We start from the raw sequence: 10151 nt of genomic DNA, 5'->3' as shown, positions 1-10151 counted from the left end.
GAGGGCTGGGAGCGGGCTTGCATAGGAAAGTACCTGGCAGACAGGCTGCTCCTCGGGTTCCAGGCCACCAGCGTCACCTGTCCCTCTTCTAAGACAAAGGGAAAAAAATTCAAAAGGTAGCAGCTATTGAGGGACGTGCTTCTCTACCTGTAGTTAGCCACAGGAAATGGAGAGGAGCCAGTGGCCCCCCGGCCACCACTACCCCTGATCACATGTGCCCGTCTCTTCCGTACCCATCCTTCCTCCTCACCTGCTTCTCTGGAACGGCTTAGAAGCGCTGGGACCGCAGAAACGGAACCAACAACGTTGCTCTATGTGCCAGGCACCGTCTGCACATGGGAGTCAGCTGGGGCTCCCGGAGGCCCTGGAATCGGCCCGAGGTCACCTGGGAACGAGTTCCTGGCTCTGCGTCCCAAACCCTCAGCTTTCCTTAAGCCAAAGCCCTTGGTCTTCGCCCAGGGTGACAGCCGCCGTTCCTTAACACCGCACAGATCTGCTTGTTTTCCCCGCCCCACGCCCGTTCTTTTAGAACTCCACGGTGCTTCACTCACTATACTGGTCACTTTCAGGATCCCACCTGTCGCTGTAACACGATCTAAACACCAAGAGCCTCAAACTCACACATCTGCCCAAGTCACATCTTCTTCCCAACAGACAACTTTACCACTTCACTCTGGTTTACAGCAAGATCCTTTATTTACCTCCTGGTCCCCAACCACATCCCATGAGTCCAGGTAGCCAGGTACCTGTGTGGGCTGTTGGCTTTGTAAACGTAGAGCAGTTGGTATGTACAGAAATCATGCACCTCGGTGATTCCTTAACAAATACTTAATGAGTAAAAAGACTTCAGGTGTTTTGAAATGTCTGCCCTTTTTTGCAGTCTAATCACTGAAAAATAGCTTGTAGAAATTTTACTCAACTGTAGACCCGTTTTCTTTGCATACTTGCTAGGAACTGCCTAGTGCATTTCAGATGTTTATTTCTGGAGGTTGTTCTAGAAACCAGAAGCTGCTCGCTTCCATTCGGATAGAAACGCTGTCCCTGCATATGTGACAAGCTGTGTATTCCAAACCGCTCCGCGGCTTATCAGTCGGACACTGCCATAATACATTATTCAAAAATGGCATCTCTAGTATGGCTGAAGGCTGCCCTTTCACACACACAGCCTCACAGGAGGCTGTTTCTAGACTTAGTGCCTCAAACTGGCCACGTCCTTCACAGGAGACCAAAAAGCCAGCACCGTGACTCTGGTGGCCCTTTGGGTCCGTATGTCTTCCCAGTGTCCTCACTCACACATTGGCTTAGGCTGCTGTCACTTAGCACACACCTTGTGCAATGCCAAAGACATAGGGCTGACTCTCCCACTGTCTCCGAGTCCAGCATTTGGACATTTATGTACATACAAAGAAATGGAAAATCATACACAACAGAACTCCAAAACAAAACAGACACTTTGGTTGGATCTATGATTTCAGTTTTGCCAGAGAAAGGCTTTCCAGGATGCCACTGGATGAGTGAGATCTTATCCCGCCACAGCTCAAATTAGCCAACCCGGTGGTCTCGAAGTTCATCATCACAACAGCTAAAACAGGGAACTGGCCAGGCCTGGTTTGGCAGTAGGGCTTCTGTAGGCAGTGAGGTAAGTGAGTCACACACTCTGTGGCTGACCCGTGGGAGCCCCACCTGGGCTCCTGAGGACACCAGCCTCAGCTTTGAAGGAAAGCCTCAAATCCCACCAGCCGAATGCTCTCTACCATCAGGGACCTGACAGGGCTTGGGGTGGGGAGAGCAGATGGTGACATTTACCCAAGCCATGACACTGTGCGCTGCCCCTGACCGTGTCCACCCTGCCAATGAAGCAGCTGGATGCCAGGGCTGCAGACTCTTCCCCTGCCCTTGGGGGAGGGGCGGGGAGGCGCAGGCAGAGGAGTCCCCTGTGCAACTGTGACAGCAGCAGAGGCCAAGTTCTCCAGCGCTCAGGTTCGCGGTGTTTTGTTTTTGTTGTTTTCTTGGAAGGTGACCACAAGAAGTTTTACGGTGTTACATTCAAACAAATAACCGTTTGATTACTCTATTTCAGAGAGGACTGAACAAACCAAGTAGCCACGTGACACAGACAACAGGGGGACCGAGCCTCTGGTCACACAGAGCAAAGTAAGGCGCCATATCAGGCAGAAAGGAATCGCAGAAGCAAATGACTGGGAGGGAAAAAAAAAAAATCTAAGGGACTACGAGCTGAAAATTTCCCACTCACAATAACCAAAAGGAAGAGGGACCCGACATGGTATAAAAATTCCAAAGAAGAGCTTTCTGTTGAGGCAGGTTTCTGAGCATGGAATCGTGGATGCGGGTGGGTGCTGACGGTACCACAGCCTGCCCAGGCTGACCCGCGGCCATTCTCGCTGACCCCAGCATGGGAGATGTTCTCATCGGCCTGGAGCAAAGATGAAATCCAGGGCCTGCCGTTCAGCCGCTGCGACGTTTGGATGCCACAAATCCACCATGAAAACCACCCGTGGGCCGTCCTCTGCGGAACCTGGGGTTGCGGGCAAGAGAGGAGAGGTTCAAACAGCTCCGGAGCCTGGACCCCGCAGAGCTGGGGCCCACACCGTTAGCTTTCAGGCACAGATCGGCAGACCTCCTCCTCTCTGGTCAAGAATATGTTCATGGCTTCCTAAGGCTCTGAGCGGAGCACGTGAAAGGCAATGGGCAGACGGAGAGGGGGCATTTGTGGGCGGTGGAGCAGAGAGGACTTTTAGGGCAGTGAAGCTATTTCGTATGATCCTCTCGTGGTGGATACATGTCATTATACATCTGTCAAAACCCACGAGAATGTACAACGTGGAGCGAACCCTAGTGTAAACTGCTGACTTCGATTAATAATGTGCCAACACTGGCTCATCCATTATAACCAATGTACCACGCTTAATGCGAGACGTGAATAAAGGGAAATTGTGTATGGGGGTGGTGTGTACGTTCTGCTCAATTTTTCTGGAAACCTAAAACTACACTTAAAAATAAGATAAATTAAACAAAAGCAGCAGTGTGGAAGGCAGACACTCACCTTCGTGGAACGCAGTGTGTAGGAAAGAGTCGTCGAACAGCAGGCAGCGGCCTTCGGCCCAACACTGGGGCTCGCCCCCCACCACCAGCTCGCAGCCACTTGGCGTTTTCAGACCTGGGCACGAAAAGCAGAGAAGAGAGAATGAAGGCGGGCAGGATCAGGGAGGGCCGGAAGTCAGGGAGTGGCTGCTTTGGGGAGAGCTCTCCACTTCCGGAGCACCCAAGCTTCACCCCTCGGGTGCCCGGTTTGGGGTGGGGATAGTTCAATAGGGCAAATACAGGGTGTGCGCCTGGATCCTCGCCATGCTCCCTGGAAAAACTCATTCCTCCATTGGCTTAATCTGCTCTTGGTCAAGGACCCCTCTGATTAAAGGCAGGAGCCAAGGCTTGCTCTACACATTTAAGCCTCCTGGAGCCCAACCACGGGACCCCTGGAAAAGAAGGAAACCAGGTTCAGAACCTCAGCTTTCAATAACTGTGTTTCCTAAGTCCCGTCTCTAGGGCTGTTTTAGAGAGATGCAAAGGCTCACACGGTACCCTCCTCTTTGGGTTCCAACCTATAAATCCATTTTGAGGCCCGAGGACGGCATGTTCTTAGTCTAAGTTTTCCCTGGCCTCATTCTGGAATACTGGATGACACTCCTAAGGAAACGCCTGATCTTCAAGAGGAAATAGGCTGACACCTTCCTAAGGAGCCCTATGCTTGAAACACTAGTGGTGAGTCCCAGGCTTGGGTGCCTAACCCTGGAAAGGGGTCTGCTTGAAACACGGCTGTGCATGTGCTTTCACACCCCCGTCTCCAATCCAAGGGTCTGGGGAAACACTGGGCCCCTGTCACCAATAGGCTCAGAAGAGGTTGGGTCAGCCTGGTAATTCTCCAGAAGGATTGACCCAGGAGAAAGCGGGGCCCTGGAAAAGGGGCTGGAATTGTGGTGTTCTCACTGTCCTCAGTGACTCACTGGGAAAACCATGACCCTGGGCCAGCTGGCATTCCCCCATGACCTCATGCTCCTTTATGACAAACATGAAGCAGCCCTTCCTCTATCAGGCAGGGCATTTTTAATGCACTCTTTGAACCAGAAATGGATGATTCCAGGAAACACGTACGCAGTAAGAATTCTAACAAAGGCCACATGGAGGAGTGGAAGGACAGACGACCTGGAGTCAGAGACTGGCTCTGGCTCGTATGTGCTGTGTGACTTTGGACAAGCACTCAACCTCTCTGAGCCATGGCCTTGTTGTCTGTAAAGGGAGGACATTAGCATACTTACCTGCCAGGGCTACATGACCACTGTCCTTGCTACCAGTAACTGAAGACTTACAGTGAGCAGGTTTGTGTTAAACACTTTACAGGCATCACGTCACCTACTTTCCAGGTGGAGTAACTGAGATTTACAGAAGTTAAGTGACCTGCCGAAGTCACTATCTAGTCCTTGCGGGAGCTGAGATTTGAATCCAAATCTGTCTGGTTCCAAAGAACATGCTCTTATAACGCTGGACAGTATGATATAAATGCTTAGTTATTACATTAGTAGCAGTGACAGTCAAGTGGTTGCTGATTTTCCTGCAGTTAATGTAAGTTTCAGCCATCAATATATATTTCATTGAATCGGCCAAGACTGTCCATTCTGACTCTGAAACCATGCTCTGTCCCTACTATTAACAACTGCTGGGGGGGGGGGGGGGGGGGAGGGTTAGGGTTGTAAAGGGGTTCAGCCACCGCTCACTGGCCCAGATGAAGACAGCCCCACAGTCCACGTTCTCTTTTCACGCGTGCCCTAACTTGTTGGTTTGGGTGGAGACAGTCTTTAGGAAGAGGAGGTTCTCTGCAGGGACAGTCTACCCAGGGTTTCAGAGAGAAGCGCCCCTTTCTCTGAGCCACTAAATGACTCACGGCCACACACAACAGAAAACTGACCTGGCTGGCTGGCTGGCCGGCCCCCTGCTTACTGTCCTCTGCCTCTCCCCACACTCTGCTCCAGTCCTCCAGTGACCCACCATTCCTGCTTCTTGCCCACAAACCAGTCTAGTTGGTAGAAGTCATCAATACTCCCCCAAATAAAGCATTCGGGTGGCTCCTGAGGACAGAGGCACGTCCCACACATGGCCTCGGCTAGTCCCATCTGCCCAGGTCCCTTTCTGGCTTAGGGTTTGCTGCTCTGTTCCCACCAACCACTGAAGGAGGCGGGAGAAGGGTGGAGGAAGGGCACTCTAGGAGGCTGGCAGCTGGCTGGCACTCAGGGTGGGCAAGGCCAACATGAGCTGGTCTGCTGGTACCATGCAGCTAGGCAGCCCAGAAATCCGACAGCATACGCATGAAAGGAAAATGAGAGTTAAATTGTGCTCATTTAGCGAGAATTTGCTGCGTACGCTCATGCATTTTCATCTACCCTTTCCCGAGGATTGGCCACGTAAATGGGTATCTGCCTCCCCAGTAAACACCTGCCTCGTTTGCATCAGAGGCTGCTTCCTGGAGATCTGTGACTGTGCTCAGGACGTCCCAGCCCCATCCACAATGCTGGATGACGTCTGGGCCAGAGCTGTCCTGTGGTTCCCCATGGAGTCCAGACCGAGTGACGCCACCTCTAGAGGGCTCAGCAAATGTGTGCCACACAAATGGACTGGGTACTTGAAGGGCAGTGGCTGGGGCTGCAGTCATCCAGAGGGCAGTCCTACCAAGCACAACTCGGATGGAAGGCAGAAAAAGAGGACAAGGGTTGGCATTTCAAGAACACAGCTCTGAAACCACATGCGCCTCCTCCACCTTCAGCCAGGTACTTGGTAGAGGTGTGGTCGCCAGGCACACAGCAGGCGTGGCCTGCTGCTGACCTCATTATCTAGACTCCCTCTCTGTCAACACACACGGTCACATGAATCAAACACACCTTTGCTTCCTTCCTAGGTGGACACCAGTGTGGGCATGACAGTGGAAAGAAGCAAACGCTGAGCAAACCCAGCCGTGGAGATCGACCTGGCCACAGGGACTAGCCGTACTGCAGTGGGATGTCTTCCAGAGCTCCCTGCTGTCCGGGGAACATGACGTGGCCCACTTTTTCTGGCAGCCAGTAACTAGCTGAGCCAAGAAGGGAAAGACAGGTCATAAAGAGGGCCCGTGTGGGTGTGATTTACACACACACACACACACACACACACACACACACACACACACGTATACTGCAGATGCACAAAAGGCACTAATATATAAGAGGCAAATTTTTGGTTTTCTTGCCACCAACCCTTCCTCCTCAACACACCTGCCTGGAATTCTATCCTCAAAACGCCCTTCCCTACATCATGCTGAAGCTTTTAAAAAACCATAGAAAGAAGACCTTTACAAAAGAACAGTATTGTTCCCCATTGCCCACAGCCTCAATTCCGAAGCCTGGCATGGGGGCCCTCTGTGGTTCGTTCCCACCTGACCTCTCCAGCCTCAGCGTCCACAACTGGACTCCCCAGCAAGCCCAGACATGGCTCCTCCAAGCCCCAAGGGGAGGGCACCTCCCTTGCTCTACCCCGGCGGTCCCAGCAATCCTTTCAGCTCAGACTACCCCCCGTGAGCAGCCCACCTGCAGCCCTCGCGTCCTCTGACCTCAGGGTGTGCCTGTTGCCTCACACAGTGATTTTACATGGTCATCATCCCTCAGATGCTCGATCACCTCTTAGGTTACTCAGAGCCCCTCTCACACAGACACACAGCACTTCTCATCGTCCAACCAGCCTTCCTGATAGGTATCATCACCTCCATTGGAGAGAGGAGAAAACGGGGGCTCAAGGAGTTTCAGGGGCCTGCCAAAGGTCACTTGACAAATGGGGCTCACAGATCTGAGTCCAGGGGTGTTTGCTTCCCAAGTCTGTTCATTTCCCACTCTGTTTCCTGAGGGCAGAGACCATGTCTTAATCATCCTTTCTCACAAACATGGTGTTTGATCCTAAAAGCTACTAGTTTATCGAATGCTGTCACATGCCAGGCACCATGTCAAGTAGCTAGAGAAGATATTACTTTATTTAATCCTGTCAACGAGCCTGTGTGATAAATACTATCTTCCCATTTTACAGATGAGGAAACTGAGGCACAGAGAGACTCAATTACTTGCCCAAAGTCACACAGTTGACAAGAAAGCCAGGCCATCTCCTCCACAGCCTCAACCCTATCCTGACTTTCCTCTTGAAATACTGTGTTAACTGCTCAAATCTAGTTCCTTTGGTTTTTGAAAGCAGTGAAGCCCTCTGTCCAAGCCACATCTCACTCAGAATCCCCAAGGAGCAGGAGAAGCAGAGGGTTCTGGGTGAAGAAGGGGTGGAGGGCCTGAGGCATCCCACTCCGGTCCCCGCAGGCAGCCCCAGGCTCCTCCGCTGGAAGTAATTATGAACCTCTGCTCCGGCCCCATCAGGCTCCTTGTGTGTATGTTTTTCCTGTCTCTATCCTGAGGCCAAGGCACTGCTGCAAACTCCCCAAGCTGAGCCTTTGCAAGGCTCCCGGCCTGCTCCTCTCGTCTGGGATGCTAACCGTGGTGCCATCGCCCCGGGTAACCAAGCCATTATCACGACTCACCAGGAACAAATGAGGCATTCTGGGGAACGAATATCCCTGTTTACCAAGTTGTTTTCCAGCCTGCTTTTATTAAGTACTCACCATCAGGCTCTCTGGGAACAAATGTTTCACAATATACATTCTCTTACTAGATCCTCAAAGGAACTCTATAAATGATCTTTTTACCTCCACCTTCCAAGAGAAGAAACTGAGGCTCAGAGAGGTGATGTGACTTGCCGAAAAGTAACACAGGTAGCGTGTGGTGGGGTCAGGATGAGACATAAGCAATCTGACTCCAACCTTGTCCTCAAAACCCGGGCTACACACAATACGCGTATTACCAATTTCCCTAGACTCTCAGTAAAATCACCACCAAGCATCATTTCATCCTTGAAGATTCAGAAGGCACTTACGTATCTTTCCCAGCCTCCCAACATCATTATGAACCTCAGTAATCATTGTAACAGTCTTTGGCTGCAGTGCTTCGCTGTCCAATACAGTAGCCGCTAGCCATTCGTGGCCATTTAAATTTAGAGTCAGTTAAAAACTGAGTTCCTCAGTCACACTAACTACATCTCAAGCACTCAAGGGTCAGTCACACATGGCTACTGGCTACCGTACGGGGCAGTGCGGATGGAGGTCATTTCCATCACTGCAGAACGCTCCTTTGCACAGAGCTTCTGTCAGAAATCAGGTTTCTATTGATCATGAGTTTCTTTTTTGACCCAATCTCTGCTGTCAAAATTGTTTACAGGTGATTCATGAATCTGTGCTGGAAGTACAGTGAAGAATGCGAAAAAGCACCATTCTGACTACTGAGCTTTTGTGATGTCCTGTAAGTCAGGCGGCCTGAACTCAGGAGGGTGCGTGCTGGGAGACCCCGGCCCTGCGACCTACCTAAATGGCATCGGATGCGGATGTTGGTGGGTCCATAGTGCTCCGTTATCACAGTCCCAGGGCTGAGCACGGAGATGCATGCGTTCCCAAAAACATTGTTCCCAATACAGGTCCGAAGGCTTCCGAGTAAGCGGTACGTCCGTGGGCACTTCCTGCAGTTCCTGGGAACGCAAACCCCCTGATTGACCAAGTAAAAGGTGACCCACTCCCCACTGGGGGTACTGTTCATTTTCCAGCCCTGCGGGAGGCTGCAGTTTGAGAAAGCTTTGTAGAGGGTCTCAAACTCACACAGGATGGTCTGGAAGTTCCGCTCCAGCAGCTCCACGTCATGCTTCTGGGCGTCCCGGGAGAAATACGGCGTGGTGGGGAGGTCTGGCAGGAAGAAGACCTCCGGCTTCTGGATGGAGGGCCGGCTGTTGAGGTAGCGGCCCTGCTCACGGATGCCCTTATGGATGCGGCCCATGCCGGACCAGGAGTAGCGCTTGGCGTACTCCTGCAGGTTATGGTAGAGTTTCTGGTTGAGCCCCTCGTTGTGGGTGCAGCGGATGCACTCAGGGGACTGGCAGTACACGTACCCGTTCTGTAGCCCATTGGTGTCGGCGCCCTGCATGAGGGAGTTGACGGAGACGTAGGGCCGGGGCTGTTCCCGGCCCACGTGATAACAGTACCACACGAACAGGACCAGCAGGCAGGCCACAGTGACGACAGCGGTGGTGTCCCAGTCCCTTACGGACTGGATGCCCGTGGCGATGCAGTCCCTCAGGCCATCCAGGGACCAGCTCCAGGCCACCAGCCACTCGAGCGACATCTTGGGGGAGTTGTTGTGGAGGGTGTGAAGTAAGGTCAGACAGTCAGTCCTCTGGGGTCCCAAGGGCACCCACACCATGCAGGTTAGCGCGGGGGCGAAGGGGCAGCTGGGGCAGGGGGAGGCATGGCCGCCACTGTTCCTCGGATCCTGCAAAGGGCGGCATTGACAATCAACCAGGCCACCTACGTCCACCACTGCACTCCTGGCAAAAGTCACTGTAGGTAGGGTGGACAGAGCTGCTTTATGTCACATTAGCAAGTAGGGCTGGTCACTGTGAAATGATTTTTTTTTTTTTAGGAAGTCCAAGCCTGGGATGAGAAAAATAAATAAACCAGCATAAATTTTTACACTTGGCAAAGTCCTTAACTGAAATGTGAAGTTCCAGGTCATTTTGTAAGGTCCTTGTGGATGGGGGCATACACATCTCAATCTTGTGTATTCTCTCCCCATTTTACCACCACACCCGTTTCCCAAAAGACCGGCAGTGTTTCATCTGCAGCAAGTACTGCTTGATAATCACAGTAGCCCCATCTATTTTATGTCAGCCTTAGGAGGTGCTATTATCCCCATTTTATAGATGAGAAAACTGAGGCTCAGGGAGGTCCTACAACCACTTCCCCCCCGCAACCCAAGTTCACGCAGCCACGGCAGGGACACAAACTCCATCTGACTTCAAAGCGATGTCAATCCATTTTGCTATACTCTTTCATAGTAGGCATATAAGAAATGCTTATTCTCCTTACATCTCTATACTTTTAAACAAAGAGACATCTGGATTCAAAAGCATCTTACAAGTGGCAAAGGAACTTTAAAACTGCATGTTCTCCATTTTACTTTCTCTTTGTATAGCAC

General features: G+C 51.7%; 1 protein-coding gene across 2 annotated transcripts; it reads right to left on the bottom strand.

Moving 5' to 3' along the window:
- Window positions 1-338: 338 nt before the first annotated feature.
- ASPHD2 (aspartate beta-hydroxylase domain containing 2) lies at window positions 339-9610 on the bottom strand. Of its 2 annotated transcripts, none has more exons than XM_019663932.1 (3): window positions 8492-9610; window positions 3065-3178; window positions 339-2536 (listed from the first exon to the last, which is right to left on the bottom strand). In XM_019663932.1, exons 1-3 carry the CDS (start codon window positions 9375-9377, stop codon window positions 2427-2429), a joined length of 1110 nt encoding a protein of 369 aa, XP_019519477.1. In that variant the 5' UTR covers window positions 9378-9610; the 3' UTR covers window positions 339-2426. The 2 variants fall into 2 exon arrangements, 1 of the variants encoding a protein (XP_019519477.1); XR_002126384.1 differs by lacking the exon at window positions 339-2536 and adding an exon at window positions 5949-6136 and having other exon boundaries at window positions 3106-3178; window positions 8492-9604.
- Window positions 9611-10151: the final 541 nt, after the last annotated feature.

This window comes from Hipposideros armiger, unplaced genomic scaffold (genome assembly GCF_001890085.2).
Source record: "Hipposideros armiger isolate ML-2016 unplaced genomic scaffold, ASM189008v1 scaffold_411, whole genome shotgun sequence".
In the NCBI taxonomy this organism is placed as follows: domain Eukaryota; kingdom Metazoa; phylum Chordata; class Mammalia; order Chiroptera; family Hipposideridae; genus Hipposideros; species Hipposideros armiger.
Note: the sequence above shows the minus strand (reverse complement) of the source record. Positions and strands in the feature narration are given on the sequence as shown.

Bases quoted from the DNA above. Each gene is read 5' to 3' on its own strand.
- ASPHD2 (XM_019663932.1), bottom strand. From the start codon at position 9,377: ATGGTGTGGGTGCCCTTGGGACCCCAGAGGACTGACTGTCTGACCTTA. The intron at 3,179-8,491 runs GTAGGTCGCAGG...TTTCGTGCCCAG, and splicing joins CCGCATCCGATGCCATTTAG to GTCTGAAAACGCCAAGTGGC. The intron at 2,537-3,064 runs GTGAGTGTCTGC...CCGCAACCCCAG, and splicing joins ACACACTGCGTTCCACGAAG to GTTCCGCAGAGGACGGCCCA.